This window comes from Pteronotus mesoamericanus, unplaced genomic scaffold (assembly GCF_021234165.1).
Source record: "Pteronotus mesoamericanus isolate MK-2021 breed Mesoamerican mustached bat unplaced genomic scaffold, CSHL_Meso_final contig_269, whole genome shotgun sequence".
Lineage (NCBI taxonomy): Eukaryota > Metazoa > Chordata > Mammalia > Chiroptera > Mormoopidae > Pteronotus > Pteronotus mesoamericanus.
This window is the reverse complement of record NW_026555114.1, coordinates 505,754-527,592: the sequence shown is the minus strand read 5'-3', so window position 1 is coordinate 527,592 and position 21,839 is coordinate 505,754. Positions and strand designations below refer to the sequence as shown.

General features: G+C 37.5%; 1 protein-coding gene and 1 pseudogene across 2 annotated transcripts in view; both read right to left on the bottom strand.

The window, feature by feature from the left end:
• ACACA (acetyl-CoA carboxylase alpha) overlaps positions 1–21,839 on the bottom strand; it is a 219,182-nt gene that overhangs the window by 114,386 nt on the left and 82,957 nt on the right. For both annotated transcript variants that reach the window (XM_054574834.1, XM_054574835.1), the window contains exons 27-33: positions 20,586–20,699; positions 19,597–19,686; positions 17,906–18,024; positions 7,114–7,137; positions 3,733–3,876; positions 2,861–2,957; positions 1,607–1,714 (exon numbers count right to left, since the gene is read on the bottom strand). In XM_054574834.1, the coding sequence (XP_054430809.1) occupies positions 1,607–1,714; positions 2,861–2,957; positions 3,733–3,876; positions 7,114–7,137; positions 17,906–18,024; positions 19,597–19,686; positions 20,586–20,699 (696 nt within the window). The remainder of the gene's footprint in view (positions 1–1,606; positions 1,715–2,860; positions 2,958–3,732; positions 3,877–7,113; positions 7,138–17,905; positions 18,025–19,596; positions 19,687–20,585; positions 20,700–21,839) is intronic.
• On the bottom strand, positions 12,595–12,751 carry LOC129071607 (uncharacterized; annotated as a pseudogene).

The following is a 21,839-nucleotide window of genomic DNA, read 5'->3' as shown; positions in this document are numbered from 1 at the left end:
TACAACAAACACTATAGTTAGGTGCTTCCTACTCAAAGAAAACACTCAGGTCTTGTCAAAAGGGCAGTTGAAGAGGCCACTTTGGCATCTATCATATAGTGCAATGAAATGTAACTGTATGGAGACTATCCTTTTAAGCATACCTAACCAGTCCCTCCAACTAGACTATAAGCATCTTCAGGGCTAAAAATGTACTATTTACTACAGCACCTAGACCTGTGCCCCACTAGGGGTAGAATCAAAGCATTCAATGCTAATTGTTGCTTTATCATCTACCAATTGGTGATCAAGGGGCCTTAATTAATCTCTCTAAGATTGAGCTTTCCCCTATGTGCACAATTGGAGTAATTCCTAACTAGTCTAGCCCCATGGGATTGTGGGGAGATGCAAATAAAAAAATTTAAATTCTTTATATATAGAAAGTATTCATTATTGCTAATAAATGTATGCTGACCAATTAAAAATTCAAGGAAAAAACCCCACAAATTTTAGTTAGGGCTACTCAGAGAAGTACTCATAGAAGAGGTAAAATTTGATACAGTCTTAAAACAAGCAGGATTTAAAAAGAGAGAGAGAGAAACATTCCAGGCGAGGGGCAGTAGAAGAGAGGAGGCATAGAGACTTTTGTACTTTCATGGAGTAGTGAAGGCTAGACTTTTAGCTTTCATCCACAGGCTGATGTTAAACACCAAGGAGGCATCTTGAAGGTAACAGAGAATCACTGCTGAGCGGGAGAATAAATTGGTAAAAGGGCATTGTGGACATTTAATTTTGTGTGGTGTTGAACAGAATGGAAATTATCTGGAGGGAATTATCTCGAGTGAAGGAATACAGGTAGATCACAAGTAAACCTGTTGTAGTGTCTCTGGTGTGAGGTGAGTAAGGTTTTAAACTAGAGAGACGGTAGTGGGAATTAAAAAACTAAAAAGAAAGGGAGGCAGGGAAAGAGACACTGCAAAGGAAAAACAGACCTTGGTGACTGACCAGATACAAATAAGCACGTATAGATTGTGGTAGAGGAGCAGCATCACGTAATGGCAAGGAAAAAAAGGAAGTCAATGATTTCTGAATAACTGGGTGTAAAGGGCCTGGTTAATTGGGGTTTCTGTTTTTTTGAGGGGTGGAGGTGGAGCAGGTTGTGGGGGAGTCAGAAGAGGTGAAGGAAAATGATAGAAATTTAGGTTTAAACTTCAGAGTTTGATGTCAGTGTGAGATACACAAGTTACACAACACTTAAAGGAGAACGGAAGTATAACTGATATTTTTAAGGGAGGGGAGGGAAGGACACAAAAGAAACCTAATGGAAGTGTGGACCTAGACAGGTGGAAGTAAGCCACCCAAGGAAAATATTCAGCAGGTGACTAAGAGTTCAAGACTGGAGCTCTGGGAAAGATTTAGGACCAAACTTCCCTTCCTTAAAACATAGTTGAGGTCTACATTTCTTGACATAAAAAGATATTCATTATATACTATTAAATCACTTCGGAATTTTACCCCCACAGGCTGTGTAAAGGGCATGGCCACCATCAGTGATAGACCTTACAAGTAGTAACTGATAAAAAGGTGGTCTGATACACAGCCAGGTCCCACCCAACTGAGGGCTTACATTTTGCTGGGTAAACTCTCTGAACATTGCTGCCAGCCCGTCATCCTCAATATCACAGTCAGTCTTGATAGCCACATTGAGAATGTGAATTGGTTCATCCCTGGGGACCTGTAACCCAAGAACACAAGACAAAGAAATTAGGAAGCTGGCTAATATAAAGGCAAAGAAAAGTCACAGTACTTGGTAGAATACCTGAGAAAGAGATATGCACCACAGGACATTTTGATTTGCACATTAGGTCAAATAAGCAAATTGAATCCACTACCCAACATCCACAATGGAGATTAAATAAAGTAAAACATTTAATTTTTCAAAGATAAGGCAGCAGTCCTGGCTGGGTAGGTAACTCAGTTGGTTAGAGCATTGCCATGATATGTCATATTACAAATTCAGTCCCTGGCTAGGGCACGTACAAGATTCAATGCATGAATACATAAATAAGTGGAACAAGAAATTGATGTCTCTCTCCCATCCCACTCTCTCTCAAGTCAATAAATAAAAAAAAACTTTAAAAAAAAAGATAAGGCAGCCAAGGCATTAGCTAGAGGTAGCCCCAAATCTTGGTAAACTTGAAGACCACTGTGTCTCAACTTTTTCACCCATAAAATGGGAATGAAACCACCTGCCATATCTCTTCACAGAATGCAAAAAAAAAGTAAGTGGAAAGGAGCCACCTGAACATATTCCCACATAATACATTTCCTAACGATTTATCATACAGTCGGAGTGTCAAACCACAGAAAAATAACCTGGTAGGGAAAAACAACAACAAAAAAAGTAATTTGTTTACTGAGAAATGAAAATAAAGGATTTAAATACCAGGACAAAGTTTTAAACAAAACACGTATGTATTTATTTTTTTGCTGTCTAAAGTCTATCATTTCCTGAAGACTGCAACAGCACCACCGTACAAACATACAAGCCATCACTATGTACAAATTGAAGCAACCAAAGCTGAGAGGTCTCTGAAACAATATTCAGAGACCTAGAGCCAGCTACGATGGATATAGCCGAGCCTATTCTATACTATGGATTCCAGGATTAATAGGTTTTGTTTTATTTTTTAAAGGTTAGAATTTATATTCTACCAGTTTCCAAAAATACTTGGATGAGGCATATAAAATTATATAATATAAAGTAGGGTAAAAAGATGCATTCTTCCTTATAATGCTCCAAAATCAGAAAGGCAGTATATAAATAGCACAAGTCATGTATCTGAAGGAGAAAAGTAGTCCCCCAAACGGGATAGTATACCTTGTCTTCATCATACAAAGACGTGTGGCCTGCCTCGGGGAATGTGGGACTTTGGGGTGGGGAATCACAGAAGCAGCCCATCACTTCATCAAAGATCCTGAAAAATACCAGCAAAAAAACACCCACCATGAAAATCCAAGTGGCAGAAAACTAACGCTGCCATTGCCAGCTCAGTCTAAAAGAATAATCTACCCTACCCTGTGCTCAATAGTCAACTGAATAAAATCACCAGTGGCAAGAGGTGATATGCAAAATTTCACCAAGTGGTAGAAATTAGGAGGATGGATTGTTTCAACTTTAATAAACCATATATTTTTTTCTTTTTAAAAAAGAATGATCTAAAGCTTTCTTGTTTTGTTTTTTTCGTATGTAAGATATGAGCACTGCTGTCATCATCAGTCTTAAAGTAAAAGAAAGAGCCTGGGACTGGAGCAGTGACAGACCAATGTAATTACCCCTCCCCCTAGGGTAATGCATCAGTATACATCAAGAGATAGATGCTGAATGCATTTAATCAAAAGATGTATCGTCTCTGGTGGGGCTCACTCTAGTGTTGTGTTTAATTTCTCCTGACATTTCACTCATCACAGAGCAGACAGCTTCTTCTGTTAGCTCCCAAGGAAAAGATGGTTTTTGTTTGTTTCTTTTTTTCTGACCAGGCTCATATAACAAGTTGAGGCTTGTAGAGTCTGAATGAGAGGTAGAAATGGAAGGACATATACCTCTCCAAGGGCATATACAGCAAAGGCTGTATCTCCCTAGCTGGCTCACAGCTCTTCAGGGGACCTTTATTCATTTGGCAGAAACCTGAGACACCAAAACACAGACGCCTATTGCTCCTCTTGTACAGATACAGCTCCACAGTGTCTTACCTGACAAAATCTTCAAAAGTCCGAAAAGAGACCATTCCGCCCATCCGCTGACATGGTGGAGTGAATGAGTTGTCCAACAGCACATCGCTGACATTAGCTACATGAGTCATGCCATAGTGGTTGAGGTTGGAGGAGAAGGACATTCTAAATGGTAATTCAATCAAATGTGTTAGATAAGGAGGGTAGGGGCAAGGACTGGAGAGTAACAATAGGGAAAAGGAACTAGGGGGAAACTCTGAAATAGGGTCAGGTTGCAGAGCAGATTTGGTTTTTTACCCACTATGGATAAGGCTGTTTTGCTACATTCATATTAACCCTTTCATTTGAATTCTACCCCCGCCCCCCACACAAGCACACACTGACTATATTGTTAGCACTCCAAAATTTCTCCAAATAAAAACCTAAGGACTATCAGGAATTTCATGGTAGCTTTAATACAATGATATTATGGCATATCTGATGAATAAATAGCACATAGGGGTTAAAAACCATCCTGCATCTTCCCCTTCCCTAAAACATTCCTCATTTTAAAAGGAAGTAAGCAATCCAAGGGAATTGTACCTAGGCAACATTTCAGGCACTTTTTCTCTCAGAATAGTAATAGATTAAGTGTTTACAGACAGAGAGATGCATGTACAACAACGACTCTAAGTCATTTGGAATGGTTTAGTAAATCATTATAAAAACATTATTTACCATATAGAAACAAGTCACAGTCTATAAAAGAAACTTAAGAGGTATTTACTTTCTTCTTTAATGGGCTGATAGAGATAGCAGTTATAAGGATTATAGCTCCTCCCTTTTTGAAAGAGAGACATTTTCATCCCCAAACTGCAAAATTTCCATTTTATATTTAAACACTTCTAAACCAAAACAAGCATACCTTTACCAAAGCCCTTGATAAATCCCAGCAGGATACGAAAGGGCAGAGCATGGGTCTCACAGTATGTGTAAGCATAACGAACAAGTGTTAAATGGAGATGCTCAAAGAGAACTGAACCGATTGTTCACTCTAAAAACATAATGAATCCGTATATTCCTTGATGCACCTCACTAGTACGTACTGATAAATAATACTATAAAGTATGTTTCCAATGCCCAGTCAATCAGAGCAGTCTGTTAGGAAGGATCAAGCTGAAGGATGCCTCTAGGACTTGCCTGACATGTTACTAGCATACTGATTAGAAGCAAGTTCAAAGTAAGGCAATGACACTTGAACTTTGGGGAGCTGTCCCAAAATCTCCTTAAGTGCACCACCTGCAATGCTGCAGGGGGAAGAGAGCCAGCAATGTGGACTTGCGATCTGGGTACATACTGTACTGCAAAATGTAATTATAAAAGGCAATGGAATTTTTTTTATAAAATGGAAGTACTGCTCACACAGACTATAGAGACTGACACTCCAGGTTTTTAGTCCTCTGGCAAATGATGACTATGAAGAAGGTACTTCATATTTTGACAGTACTGGAGAATAGAAAGGCAGAGTGGGAGAGGAAACCATTGATACCATGAATGAAACAAACAAATGAAACACATAGCAAGCAAGTCTCACACATGGTGCTCACTAGAAACTGGATTCAGAGTTATACGAATTCACGAAATGCCATCATCCCTTTTCTAGGATCACCAAATATATTTACTAAAGGAGCAAGTTTGTGAGGCATTAAATCTTTCTACCTGCCTGGTGTTAGACAGGAAAGATAAAAGGGTTCCAGATAACACTTAAAGGGAACTCCCTCTGAATAAGCTAACAGGGTGTGCTTGCGGCAAACATGGGGTTAAATATCTTTTTCACTCAACTGAACCCCATGGGAAATACCCACTATTCAGTTTCCCTAAGTACTATGTTCATGGGCCAGGATAGTTAAAGGCAGGCAGGAATGAACCAAGCCCATTCTCCAAGGGTAGGCAAGAGGATCAAATAAAAGCACTCCCTTTCCTCTCCCCATCCAAATTGGACTCTAAAAGCTATAACGAGTTTTGATTACTAAATATTTAAAGGGAGAGGGACAAAATAAACATAAGCCTATAAATATTTCAATGTATAACTGATCGTGTACAAAGAGCTCACCACCAACTTAATATTGTTTTAGCATTTTGAGGATTCAATACCAATCAGAATTGCTTTCCTCTCAAACTTGCATTGTGTTTCCTTGCTTGGCTCAGAAGCAGGAGGAACTTAAAATACTAAAATATTACTTGTGCTATAATGGCATGGAAACCTCTTCCCAGGGGTATATACATCAAAATGTAAATATACTTTTCCAACATGAATCTTATTATAAGTCTGAAATAAAACTTGAGTTTCATATTATTATAATACTTTAACAGTTTAGGAAAATAGCTAACAAACTGATAAAACATGAGATCAGCTATTTCTGCATTTGCATTCCTCTAATAGGAGAAGCAAAAAAGAGAAACTCAAAATTGAAAAAATTTAGGAACAATTTGTGAGGATAGGAGTAACTTTAAGGGGTTCTCCTTTGAAAGCCCCACACTACACATGTAACTTAGCCAAAAAAAAAAAAAAGGAAAGAAAGAAAAGATGTTGCAGCAAAGCTGAACATCAAGCAGAAATCTCCCCTACCATATACAGCTAGCAGAGAGCTCTTCCATACTAAGGTTTTTCAAGTATTGCTTTTTGGAGAGCTAAAGAAAAGCTGAAGACATGTTTTCCAAACAGAAAGAATAACTTAGTATTGGGTTGGCCTAAGAGTACACATTTTTCATTTGCACCAATAACTTTATTGATTTGGATATTTTGAGTATGTCGGCTATCTCTCACGTGGTATAATGTTGATGGCTCTCAATTAATGTCTCAATCTGATCGCTATCAACTTCAACTGGTCTACTAGACCATGGAGCATTGTCGAGCGAGGAATTTCCATCATGAAACTTCATGAACCACTTTTGACATGGTCAATCAGGCATAGCACCTTGTCCATACACTACACAAATCTTTTTTTGTTTCAGTTGCCTTTTTAACCTTTCTTGAAATAATAAAGCATAATATGCTAAAAATGTTGTGAATTTTCTTCCATCTTCAATATTAAAATGGCTACAGAAAAATTAACCAATCTTGAAAAGTTTCTTTTTTTTTAAATGCATGCTGATATGACAGCTGTCACAATACAATCTAACAAAATTGTATGGATGAAGTTAAAGACAACTAAGTGCTACTAGAGCCATCTTACAGAAAAAAAAAACCAAATGAACTTTTTGGCCAACCCAGTACATCCATAGAGGAGCTGAGGACTGATTCCTTAGCAGAAAACAGCATATTAGTTTGTCTATTGTAGTGCTATTTTTTCCTCTGATTTCATTATTCTAAATGACAAAAAGGTGCTTTTAATTGGAAAAAAAAAACTAAACATACGGTACCTGTTTAGCGTGGGGATGTTCCCTCTGTAATTAAACAACCACAGTTAGTTACTGATAGGTTAGTAAAAGTCATAATAAAAGAATTGTCAGAGCAGATACAGACCAGTCATGAGGAGCTCCAATTTGGCAGCTCTGGCATTCAGCAGACATAATTAAGTGCTCATTACCCTTCAACCTCCAGGGTGCCTCCAAAGAGGCATGCCTCCTGACCTACCTCACCACAGCAACTGTTGATGGAAAGGGTTGAAACATATTTACCATAGATTTTTTTTTATAGCTCTATGACAAAAAAATAATGCAGAGTAGTAATAAAACACAGGCTCGTGAAGATTAATTTATGCTATATTAAGCTTCAACATGAAATATAAATTCTTGACAAGGTTCTTAGAGAATCTTCTTTCTTGTTCCTACTTTAATAAAAATGTAAGAAGGAGGTCCATGTAAGTTGATTCTATAGCTCCTCCCACCTTAACTGCTTCTGTAGAATATGTGATGAACCTACAAATTCTCCTCCAAAGAAAAAAAGCCAGTGGGTTCCCAAGCTGCCTTTCTAAATCTCTTGCACCGTGCTCTTCCTCCCATAGATCTGGGTGGGAGAGTTGTGGTGCTGGTGCTGGTGCTGGTGCCGGTGCCAGTGCCGGTGTTGGTGTTAGTGTTGGAAAGAGGGTGTTTTGTAGTTCAGGAGCTTAAAGGAACTGAAAATCATGCAGGAATGTAATGATAAATGATTCTAAGACTACAGTGTTGTAGTATATACAAATTAATTAACACTTTTAAAGAGTTTAAGGTAATAATGACGTTTTAAAACTGCTGTAAGCTTAAAAACTCTAGGCATCTCATACATAAAACCTTACCTAAATTTGGCTAGCCCTAGACTTTCCCAATAAAGAATGTGCCAAAATTGTGAAAGAAAGACTAGGTTATTTTTGGAAACTGCAAAGTCAGTCTCCCGCATTCTCTTTGGTCTTTGCCACCAACTCTTTTTGTTTCTTAATATGGTGTCAGTCATTTCCTCAACTGAAAAAAAAAAAACAAATAAAACCCCTTACTTCCAATGTTAAAAGGGCAAAGTTATACTTACCACCCACAGTTTAGGAGTACTGTAAAGGCTTGATTGGTTGATATCTTAACCTTCTAACATTCTTTTATCAGCATTTAATCATTGTTGGGCTTTTCTGGCACACAGAGGACTTAATGGGCAGAACATAGTGGGTGGTGTTGATGATATGTGGGAAGGAGGAGAGAGGGAGGAAAATGATGCACTTTCCATGGCAGTGAAAGGAGCAGACTAGACAGAGCTGGCCATATAAATAAAAAGCTGTGACATATCACTGCACACAAACTGTATACCTCGTGTGATTTGTGAGTAGCAATGCTCTCTGCATCAAACCTGTATCACAGAGTGAATTCATAAGGCAGCAAGAGCAACCTCCGGGTGCAAAAACCGACACCTTTGCTGTTTGGATTCTTTGAGCCTCTCACTTGGGGGAACAGGTTTCATTTTACAAGATGGCATTAGTTATAATGCACTGGGCCCTCATCAACAAACAGAAAGTATGCATAGGTTCTAGAGCAGACAGAGGTGAAACTAAGAAAACTAAATGTAGGTGCTAATGAGCATATAGGAAAGTCTTTCTTTTAAGATATAAAGGATTCTAAAGAAAGCAGTCACCTGTACTGTCCCTTCCCATAAACCTCACTTCACTTAGTTCAGAGAGAAGAACCCTATAACCAAAGCAATCTCAGTTCCATCTATGTAGGTCTCTGGAATTCAGAAACTGGTATAATCTCTCTCAACTGTTAACCAATTTCTTAAACTAATAAAACGGTCTCACTGCTTCTGTAGCTACACTCTAATCCCGTAGGGAGTTTTCACAGGATGAGGGCCAAGTTGTCAGCAGAAAAGGGCCTGATTTGAAAAAGACCACCACCAACAAAAAGGCAGCCCTTCTCCATCAGCAATTCTCGAGCTCTCATAGGGAGCCCCCTGCTGCTTTGTTATAGAAATTGTGCGCCATCTACACAGTATGGGGTATGAAAAACTCCCAACATCTCCAGTTTTTAAAGGAATGGCACCAAATCAATCATGTAAGAGGCAAGCTTAGAGGCAGCTATCCTTTTTGGTATAATAAGACTCTGTGGGGCTGGAGGGGAGATGAGCAGAGAAGGAAGGATAAATTCTCTTTTACCAGGTAAACACTTAGCCATGTCGATAATGATTATTTATATATTCTGTTAGCTTATACAGGGGCTATTGGATCAATTTAAGAATATGGTCAATGTGGCATACTGCATACTATTGTGATACACTAGAAAGCTAGATGCATGGTCTGCACAAAAACAGACAATCAAGGAAGAGACTGTATATGAGTTAAATATTCCATTTATGTGGCTAAAAATAAAATCTACCACATTGCGCTGAATACCCATCATTCAAAAGTAGTCCAATTGTTCAATCTGATAAGGCAATCAACTGCACTTTCAAATACATGGGATATAAATTCACTTCTAATAGGATGTGCTGTTTAGGCTATTCAAAGCACTTATGATGACTCTTCATTCACAATGTTTGATAAATACTGAAACTGTTTTCCTTCCTGTAGAATAGCTCCATTCTACAGATGTGAAAACTGAGAAACCAAGGGGGATGTCTTCCAAGGACACTGTTCAATAGAGTGTCATAAACCAGAATCTAAACCTGGCAATTTCTCATCTCAGTTACTGAAGCTAACATTCCACATCAATATAAAATAAATGTAAAGAAGGAAAAGAGAAATCCTTTGAATTCTGAATTTTCTGGCATTAAGTCACCTCTGATTTTATTGATCTGGCTGCCTAGAACAGCTGGAAAGCCTGCTTCAATATGAATGTGAAGTCAGAGTTGCTGCCTGCTAGCTGAACCCTCTTTATTTAAGGAACACTGACTCCTCCCGCAGTCACAAGTTCTCTGAGCCTTTTACCATCCCTTCCAGCTGAATCTCATTTTGCTTGATTCTCCCTGGCCCTACATAAATTTTTTATCACCTAAAAATGCTCCCAATTCTTTTGCCTTCTAACTTGAAGGGGAAAAAAAGACCCTATATGAAAATGATGGGAATGCATGCAAACAAGCAGTGGTTACACCAAGCTGTGACTGAGAGCAATACAGGGCAAATCTTTTGAAATCAGGCAGCAAAGCAGAATCAGAAGAGGTCGGCTGAATAACCTACTAGCAGTCACTAACAGCAGTACCATCGGAGAAAGAGCAATTTGACTGGCTGTGACCAGTGGTGGTCTCCTTGCGTGACTATATTTCTGCAGGAGAATCCAAATCAAGAGCTACAAACACATCTGAACCATGTATTTCTACTGGCATCTCCCCCACCACCTTGCGGTTCAGATGGCCTGATTCACTGCAGAGCTTTAGTTTACAATAAAATCATCACTGACTCATTCATTTGCATCCCCCCTCAAAGCCCTTTCTTTGCTCTGCTGGAAGACTTGGCTCTTTCTGAAACAAGTATGCCAACAGAGCTATAGCATATTACTGCTGCCTGTTGTATAATTAGCTACAAACCCACAGGACAAAACTGCAGGGATTTACAAGTGCCCTGGATTCTGCTTTTCCTCCCCCTGGAATCAGCTAGTCTTCCTTGATAAGAAGGGACCTTGGGCTACTCTAATAATATACTGAGAGTTTTAAACTCGACTCTCCAACCTTACAAGTCTAGAGTGCCAAAATAACACAGCGGAGACTAGTAGCTGAGCCATGGATACAGGAAAGCACTTTGGTAAGCACTTAAACCTGCTGAGAATCTTCTCCTCCCAGATGCTTGCATCTTATCAGCAGACTACCCTGAATGAAAGAAGCAAGCACTGAAGGATTTTATTTATTTATAGCTCTTTCTGGCCTGCTAACTACAACCAAGTGCTCCTGCTGCTAAAAAATGCTATAAGTTGGGTGACTTTGAGTGTCTCACTATGATCTAAAGAAGGGTCTAATCTCTGGGTGAGAATTTTGAGAATTATCAGAATTCTCAAAAATGGCAGCAGGCTATTGATTAGTCACATGGAAGGCTTCTGATTCGTGAACTTCCTCAGACCCTTCTTCACAAAAAGAAGGTCCAGATGCCACACATTGGCAGCTAAGTACTGAAGGTGCCAAGCAGCCTAAACATGACCAAAACATGTGCTATCAAAGGAGAACATAGCCAAACATGTGCTATCAGAGGAGAACACAGCCGACCTCTTCTGGATGCGCGACATGAAAAAAAGGAAAATACTTGAATTAAAACATTGTAACAAAGAAGGCCAAAATCACAAGGAGCGAATAGCAGATAGGATACACTCAACTTAACTAAAGCATGAATTTCCATCTAAAAAAAATAGGTGAAAATAAACACCAATAGGTCCTCACCCATTACATATGTATAGAAACATACAAAATATACTTTCATCTCCTGCATCAATTTGATGCTTCTTATTTGAATCACAGGTAAAGTTATTTTTAAAATGAACTATGTTTGTTAACATGTATTACTCATGAAAAACATTTGGAGTTTTAAGTTTTAAAGTCCCAGACTGTCTTAATATGTATAGCCAGATGCATAGTCAGAGTTTATGGGATAATGTACCTCACATGTTTGTATAAACATAGCTGTATTTTAGAAGATCAAATACAGAGGTTGCCTAAACAACTTATCTGTTTCCAGATTATTCTCAGTAACTTAATATGCCCAAAGCTAAGTGAAATCCTGAATGTCAAATGATTCGATGAATTGTCAAGAATAAAGACATTCAGGGCGATGCTTTAGTATAATCAGCTTTTCCATTACTAGTCTCAGTGCATGATAAACTAGGGTCTCAGAATGGGGAAAAAAGACAAACACCCACATGCTTCAGGCTCTAAACCCTGCGCTTAACTGGAGAAGAAAGAGAAAAAGGAATGCTTAATGATATAGTCTGAGCTCTGGGATGAATTTATGTAAAATACTGGTGGAACTCACTGAAGAGCTGAGCTGATGGAATTTTAGACAAGAGAGTCAAGTCCTGAAAGTCTATAATAACAATAATAATGTTCTCCTAGAGCAGACCAGCCATCCAGACTATTCCTGCACCAAGAAAATGACTGAAGAAACTCATTCACTTCTTTAAGACCATTTGCAAACTGGTTATAAGTCACCTTTAAAAAACAAACAAAAAAGCAAAAATCCTCTCCCCTCAAAAAAATTCACATACAGTAGAACATAGCCTTTAAATACTAAGAAGATAAAGACACACACACACACACACACACACACACACACACACGTCACATATGCATAGGTTTCCTATTCTGCTTAAGTCAAGAAAGTTTCTACAGCTGCTGCTACTCAAGGGAATTTAAGAAGAAAAGGGTATATTTACAACAGGAGCTTTCCTGAGTGAAGCTCTAAATAACTGGATCCTCTGGTGAATAAGACCTGGAGATGCCGAATAAATTGCCAGAAAAAACTTGAAAGTCTTCAGTAGAAGATCAAGAAGATAAGATACCTTGACTGAAGCCTACCTAGCAAGAAGGATGATGTAGAAAGTCACTGAGTTCAAAAGTAGTTTTAAATTAGCAATAATCATGCCTTGGATAGCCTCATTGGCTACGATACTGTCACTGTGCAAAGCTTGATATTAGAAATAAACTCTTAAGTGATTGGCTTCTTCTTTTTTTTTTTGGAAATACAGAGAGCAGTATGAGGAAAGAAAAAGCCAAGTTATACTGAAACAGAGTAACTAAATGTCAAGTAAAAGTTTCAGTCAAGCAAAATGAATAAATGCTAGAGATCTGTTGTACAACATTGTACCACACTGTACCTAAAGTCAATATTGTACACTTAAAATTTTGTTAGAAGGGTAGATTTCATGTTAAATGTTCTTTTCCACAGTAAAATAAAAATATCTTAAAGTATTAAAAAATTTTAAGCAATATGAAATCCTATAATAAATTTAAACAAAAATAAAAAGGTACCAAACATGTTGGCTACTCACTAACTGCCCAAATGTGCTCCCCCAAAAAAGTGGGGATGTCTTCTCCCTTCCTAGAGGCTGCTCTACTTATCTGCAATGGAAATTACTTGTGTTTTGCCTAATTCCCTAAAAATCAAACAATGTTCTAATGGGACATGGGTCTTCAACCCAAAGTTACAAAGACATTTTCCTGAAAAAATTACTCTGCTGTTGTCAGTTTGCAGACAGAAAACCATGTTTCATCCCAACCCATGAGGGCTAAATCACTAGTCAAAAACAAACTGCAGGAATGGCATTCCACCAGGAGATCCCATACACAACAGAAGACTGTAGTCTTGCTTTGATAATACACATTAGAAAGATACTCACTTCTAAGGACTTGCTGGGCACATTTAGTCTACTTGAAATGAATGCCTGGCTAGGAATGTGAAGACCAAGTGCCCAGAAAGAAAAAGTAAAAGTAAAAATTGGTTAAAGAATCTATTTTCTCCCCCAAGAATTTTTGCTTTGTTAACCCCAATTGGGAAAAATACTATAAAATTGTGTTTTTCACTGGTAAGTGAAATATGTATATTCCTATGTCTAATCTCTGTTCCTATTGAATGTTTTTTAAAGTATGCATTAAATATCATAGCAGAATATCTATAATATCAGGTGTGGATAATTCCTGATATTACTACTAAGAACAAGTAATATAAGAATAAGAGTCTTTTTATTTTTAAATCACTCTAAGAGGTACTACTATTAACATAAAACAAAGAGGACTTAGTATAATTGTCTTAATTAATTTTTGGTCTAGAGTTGAGCTGTCCATGTGGCTAAGAAGACTTGAAATATGGCTAGTTTGTATCAAGACAGGCTATCAGTATAAAATATACTATAAATAGCTAGTCTGTATCAAAACATGCTGTAAGTATAAAATACACTATAAATTTCAAAGGCTTATTAGTAAGAAGAATGGAAGATATTTCATTGATAATTTTTTATTATGTATTTAAATGGTATCTTGACTATAACAGGTTAGATAAAATGTATTTAAATGTAATTTTATCTTTTCTTATTACCCTTTTAAACATGGCGAATAGAAAATTTAAAATTACACATGTGGCTTGCATTATACAGTAGTCCCCCTTATTTGTTGTTTCACTTTCTGTGGTTTCAGCTGCCCACGGTCTACAAAGGTCTGAAAATAATCAAGTGGAAAATTCCAGAAATAAACAATTCATAAGTTTTAAATTGTGTACCATTCTGAGTACCTCACTTCATCTCACCACATAGTAATTGTCTTATCTCATAGCATCGCAAGAAGGGTAGGTATAACAAAGTAAGATATTTTGAAAGGCTACATTCATATAACTTTTTATTAAATTGTTCTAACTTCCGTGTTTTTATTATTGATGTTAATCTCTTACTGTGCCTAATTTATAAATTAAACTTTATCATAGGTATGTATAGGAAAAAAACAGTATACATGGGGTTTGGTACTATCCATGCTTTCAGGCATCCACGGCGGGGCGTGTCTTGGAGTGTATCCTCCATAGATAAGGGGGACTACTGTATTTGTGTTGGATAGTACTTGGTCTAGCAGTAGTGATTCTCAATTGCAATTGTTCATCAGAATTATCAGAGCCTTTTCAAAAAGTGGTCCCCTGGACTCCGGTTCAAAATAAATCAGAATCTTGGGAGTCAGGACCCCAATATGTTTATTTTTATAGCACTTCCTAGATAATTCTTAGAAGCATTAACTTAGAGCTTAGTGGACATAATCGTGTCCCAGAGCCTTACAGGACTGGAAGTGGAATGCCCACTGGTAAATAGTTTCCTGTAACTTATTTCCATAGAATAAGAAACAACATGCTTATTATCTGCTTATTTAAAATGGTAAGAATAGAAAAGAATAAAAGTATTGGAGTTAGGAAAAAAGCTGGAACTTGGCTCAAAACTAGCTAAAACTAAGAGACCTTAGAATTCTTTTGTAAGGTAAGCAGGCCTATTATATAATCAACTCTTTGGCCTTTATCCCTGGTTCCTGATAGAGATAGGGAGAGAGAGAGACTAAATCCTTGAAATTTCTCAAGTAACAGAAGTGACTTCATTATTCATGAGCCCCTTGGATCACACCTGAATTTATGCTGAGATGAAATAACTCAGGACAAGGGCTGCTCACTAGAAAGACCAAACATGTAATTAGAGGGTTGGGGCTTTGAGCTAGATGGACCTCTGTGGAGGAGGGAGAGGTTGGAGATCAAGTTTAATCATGTGGCCTATGATTTAATAGATCATGTTGTTGTAATGAAACCCTGATAAAAATTCTGGACAGTGAAGCTCAATGGAACTTCTTGGTTGGTGAATACACTGATATGATGGTAGGATGACATACCCTGGTTCTGTAGGGAAAGAATAGAGAGGCTCTATTCTTTCTGTTCAGGGCCCACTCAGACCTTACTCAATGCGTCTTAACATTTGGCTGGTCCTGATCTCTGTCCTTTATAACAAAATTGTGATCATAAGTATAGTGCTTTCCTGAGTTCTAGCAAGTTGTTCTAGTGAAGTGCTGAACTTGAAGGTACCATGGGAGCCCCCAAATTTGTAGCCAATTGGTAAAAAATGCAGTGGCCTGGGAACCCCATCTGTGGGCTCATCTGAATAAGGAGCGGTTTTGTGGAGAACTGAGCCTTTAACTATCACATCTGCTCTAATTCAAGGTGGTTAGCATCACAATTGAATTGCAGTATCCCAGTTGGTGTCAGAAAAAGGTCACAATTCCACACTGTAACAAAAATGTTTGTAAGAAAATATAAAATCTTCTAAAACAAAATTCAACTTGTAATAACTGAATAAATTATACTCTAAACTGAATATATCATTCTGTGATTTAATCAGATAATACATTTTATATTCCTAAACTAACAGGGACTTCAGATCTAAAAAAAGCATTAGAGTAGTTTTTACATTTTTCTGGTTGTCAGAAGATTATTTTCTTTGCTCTTTTATTTGCCCTTATCTTTACCTTTATATCTATACCAATAGTAATGATAATAATAATAATTATCCAGCAGTGTATCATTTTATATACACACAACCAAAGAAGACTTTCCAGAGATGACAGAATTATAGTCTGTCCAAGTGTGGTCTTTTATCCCTGGGGGTGTGTATACTTCAGATGCTGGGAGGGACAAGAGTACAAGTTTTGAAACCGTATCAGAAATAATTAAGATTCACACCCTTGAGATTTAAAAGTGAATAAGATTTCTTAACAGTTAAGGAGCATTTCTCTCATTTTCCAGTTGACTATCCCTCACCAAACTGGACACATATACACATATCCACAAATAAAAAAGTAGGACAGGGAGAGCAATTCAGAAAGACAAGGGGAGCGATGAGGAGAGAAGGAAATCACAAGCCGCTCTGCAGCCTGACTACAAATCACTGCCCAAAGGGAAGAGGTAGTAGAAAGCAGGAAGAAAAGGAGAATGTCCTGAGAATTACAAAGAGCATTAACTATAGCTTGTAGTTCCTTACAATTATTCAAGGAATGCAGGAAAAGAAAGACGACTGAGGGCTGAGCCCATGTGTGCCATGAGTACTTCGCCACTCACTGAAGGACAACCATTCGTTTCTAGAAAATGAGATTCTGAAATCCATGGAGGCAAAAATGTACCAAGAGAGGCTTGCGAAATCAAGGACATACGCTTTCTCTGCCAGCCGTAAGGTATTTTTGAGGTAGAGAAGTGAAAGGATCTTCTGAGACAAAGAGAAGTACTTTTCCCAAAGATGCCTCTCTGCTCTTCTGCTGACCTCTGCTGGATCAACAGTGGCATCCAGTGGCCAAAAGTCTCAGCACAGACTTCTTTGTCTCTAGGAAGGGTTTCTACTGCTTTGGGTGAAGTGGCAATTCAGAACAAAGCTATTTCTGGTGTCTGCAACTAAGGGTCCCCAAAGACATGGCACTTTGTAATATAAAGTGAAGAACCAAAGGCTATAAAGAAGAAATGGAGGGGGGAAGCTTAAGATTGGCTGTGGTATTTATATTTCCTGTGGTATTACTAAAAAGAATGAAAATACAAAAAGGGATGAACATACATGTAGGTGAAATTCCTAGGTTTCCACTGCCTCAGAATAGTTGAAAAATAAATGAGTATACAGTATAAAGTGTTTTCATTTTAAAACAAAAGCAATATTAAAACAAATTTCCATATGTACATTTTATTTTTTTTAAGGGCTTAGGAAGGGAAAAATAGTGGAATTAACATGGCTTAGTTAAATAATTTACTTGAATTTAAGTTTGCCTCTGGAATGTGATTTTTAAAACTGCGTGTCAAATGCTAAATTCAAGAGTCTGTTTTTAGGTAGATAATGAAATTGGATTAGGTATAACCTTAATCCATAGAAAATATATTGAAAAGAATAGCATTCCACCCAAGATATTTTTATATCCAAGGGTTCACTTAAACTGCTAAAAAAAGTAATTTTCTGGCCAAGTTCCATCAAGTAAAATGCTAGTAAGTTCTTCCTAACTTAAAAAAAAGAACTATGTTTCCTCAGTGACAAAATGTAAGCAAAAATAAACAGTAATCCTGAACTTTTATCTTAATTAGACCATACTTTATCCCTACAGGTCAAAGGTGGAAAAAAATAAAAAAAAAAAAACAACCAGTGGGCAGAAGAGACTCTTCTCTCATGGTTTAAATTTGTTCATTTTCTGCTCTATATTTCTAGCTATAAAAAACATGGAATTGTCACACACATTACTCCTTTAAATCTCCTGATAGAGTGCTGGCTGGCTCAGATGGACCTAAGAGCTCAAACTTACCTGTTTGGATGAGACGTGGGCAGCATGAACTGGAATTCCACCACACAGGTGTTGTCCTTAAGCTGGCGGTGTTGTACACTGTTAAGTTCATAGGCAATGTAAGCCCTTCGAACATATACCTGGTTAAAAAGTAATCCTCAGTAAATACACCTTTAAAACAGGAGATAAGAGTATCTGATAGAGAAGGTGGTCTGCGATGACAGAAGTCTCAAAGCTCTGTATAAGAATACCTTGCTTTAATTAATAAAGCTGGAATCTTAAAATGATATGCATGACTATAAATGAAAACAAAACAAGTCTGCCTCGCTGGACACATCTAGCTGTGCCATGAACCTTTCACACTAACCTAAACTCAGGAGAAGGTTTGATCTTTAGCAAAAGAGAGCATACAGAACCACAACTTAATTAACTCATTATGCATAATCATTTCAACAGAAGATAAAAGCAAGCAGTGAAAAAAATGAAAGGCGCTGATTCCAGGCCACTTGAGGAGTAAAGAGAGAAGACAGAAAGATAATACAGTCCAACCTTTTTATTACCTTGTACTTTTGTTTTATTTAGTTTTCCCATTGCCCGAAATAAATTTTAGATTATTTATATCACCCAAACATTAGGCAAAAACATGAGGACATAATTTGATATATAATATCTCAAACATACTACTTGGCTCAAGAGTTAAAAGAAACAGCAACAGGCTACATCTCAGCAAAAACCATCAGTCCAACCTTGAGCACTTCACAGGCAATTTGCCAAGCACATAAAATGCTACATGGAATTCTATCAGCATGTGAGGTATATAAGGAGATTTCTCATTAAATGGCATTAAAGTACTGTAAAACATTTAGATATTCTTAAAATTTGGTATTTACTGAGTAGGATACATTACACTCTACCCACAGAATACAAATAGAGTATCTCGAAAGAGCTTGCAACAAACTGTAGTGATGTCATATTACATAAGATCATCTAAAACACTCCTTTTCCTCATCTTCAAAAAATATCCATTTGGCAATTGTACAGCAGTATTGAGGGCCTGCAATTTTTGTGCTTAATGAGGTAGTGAGCTGTAGTGGAAACAAAAGTCTGTGAGTCAGATTCAAATGCAAACTCTTCCACTTATTACCTATGTGAATTTAGACAAGTCACTTAACCTCTCAGTCTCCCTTCTTATTTCATGACGTAATTGTAAGATTAAATGAGAAAAATAAAGTAAAGCACCTAAAACACAGTTCATTAAATGTTATGACATTTTTTCCTATGATGAAATATTTCATAAGAGTTGCTTGACAATTCAGAATACAAGTAAAATCCATTTTATTTGGCCTGAATCACAATACAGTACATGTTCTGATCAGACGTATGCTTTTTCACTTTTTGTGATATAGGAAATGCTAATTCATTATGAAATGGGATAATGAAATATACCTAGGAAGCAGGCACTATTAAAAAGTGCAGGCAGCTGTTCTCCTGCGATTAGAGCCCAGAACCTGGTGATTAGTTCAGCTGAAATACTTGGGTAAAGCAAGACCATAGTTCAGCAGCATTAGTTTCAGAGGAAAAGAAGATTCTACTCTTAGGAACCAACCTTAAAGCCAAAGAAAAAGAACTGATACAATATCCAAACAGACAGAAGAAATCAACCAGAAACTAAGAAAAAGGTCATGTCATGTTACATTACTAAGAAAACTTACCTCCAGAGCTGCCATCCTCACTACCTGGTTGCTGTGATAGAAGAAGTTTGGTAAAACATCAAAGATAGATGTTTCGGACAAGATGAGTTTCTGGAAGGTACAAAGACAAACTTAAACCATTACATCCAAAAAAGAATAATTTCAATAGACAAAATTTAGCATTTGAAGCATTTCAGTAAAACTTAAGAATTTTATCTATGAATGCCATGTACAAACTTACCTTCTTTGTGCCTCAGCTTCCTGAAGCTACAAAATGGGGAAAATAATAATAACCTATGCTCATAGGCTGTTGTGAGCATTCAAAGAGTTAATATACATAACTCTTAGAATGCATTAACAATGCATTAATTTTATGCTAATATAAGTGTTTATGACTATTATTATCCTTTCGGACATATATATGAATCAACTTCTTAAATATTGTCTCAACTCCACTAAGATAAACCAGTAGATTTGAACCCCAATTGAAACCCTCTATTTCAACTATGAACCAAATAAACAAAAACATCCTTCTTCCCTCTCTACATTCCCCAGAAGGAAATCTAAAAGAAAGCTTGAAGACTCTTCTAGCTAGATATAACAATATCATCCTTATGTTCAAGTAGACAAATAAAAAGTCATTCCTGAGAAAATGATGTTTAAAAAAATAATAGTCAAGGTCTTTCTAATTAGTAAAATTAGCCAGTACTCTTTTATAAAATTGGCTCTCTATAAAGCTGAATAGGAAGCTTTAAAAGAAAATTAAAGCACAAGAGGTAGACTTCAATAGGACACTTCTATCAAGGCAGACCTATTAGATTTTAAACTAAATCACAATTCTAACAGCATTTTTAATGAAAAAAATATTCAGAAGTATAAATCATTTTAGAAAGTCAAGGTATAAAACTTCATTACACAAAAAATCAAAATTGATTGATTACTTAATTAAACTATGTTTGAGAATAAAGGGAACAAGAGTATAGAGAGGTAGAAAAGGGCTATAAGTATACCTGTAGGTTCTCAATGCAAAACTGATGTCCGTACATGTCAATAGCTGATAGGAAGATAGACTCTACTTGGTTATGGCGAAGCTCATATGATGGCAAATGAGAGGCAATAAGAACCTAGAGTGAGAGCGAAATAAGAGGCATAAGTTCCTGAGGGAGTGATTATTCTAGGCTCCTATTAGGCAGCTCTGATACAAAAGCAATAAATATAAATCTCTAAGTGCAGGCATCAAAGATAAAACAGAGACCAAGTAAAACAACTTCTAGGGCCTGTAACATAAAGCCAATGCCACCAAATACTGCATCTCAGTTGACTCTCTCCATGATTTGCGTTGTGGGCTATTTCCCATGAGGGGTTGGGGGAAGGGAGAGAAAACAGCTTCAATCAAGTTCCATCAGTGCATGTGATTTACCATTGCAAAGCTGCTAGTCCTGGGGACTGCCTGACTAGCTGTTAATTGGGAATCAGGTCTGGCAGGGAGCAGTTGTGGGGAAGGTGGATGCAGCAGAGCTAGCCTTTTGCAACTCTGAAGTAGAAAGACAGACTGGGAAAAACTGCTCTGACAGCTCCAGGTACTCAGTATCAAGGAAAGGGCATCAGGATGTAATACCAATGCATATGAGGGGCAGAGAGAGTGATAGCAGTGTCACAAACAAACAGGGACACGGTAGGACCTGAATACTCTCAGCAGGTCACTGAGAGGTTCAATAACTTTGAGTAGTTCAGTGACATGGATACAATTGTAGAGAAAGCAGAAGGTCACTGAACAGCTTCAAATGCTGCTTCCTTGTCAGAGCCCATGCACAGAAACACAAAGGGAGCGCCAACTCTTGGCTTCCCTGCTGAAACCTTTTGGAATGGAAATGAAGGCTACAGGGGGAAACTAACTGGACTTCTCCGGGGTTGTTCTGATTGCTAGCCCTAAGATTCATTTCATTATCTTTCTGCTTTCCACACTTGATTTTTTTCCTATACACTTAAAAGTTTTCACCTGCTTCTAAGCTCCCTTTGGGAAGTAAGAAATATGGAGTCTATTGCCTTCCTCCACACGACCCTGATTTACCATCACAGGGCTAGCAGAAAGGATGGAGAATGATAACAAGATTTTATATAGGAAAAGGGCTCCTATTTTAAAGAGACTCAACGTTCATCTTTTCCTGTCTCTTTAAAAAATATATACCACATGAAAATATTTGTTCTGAGGGCAATGGGACATAGACATTTGCATCTCTGCAAGGTGACTGAGTAGGAGCTCA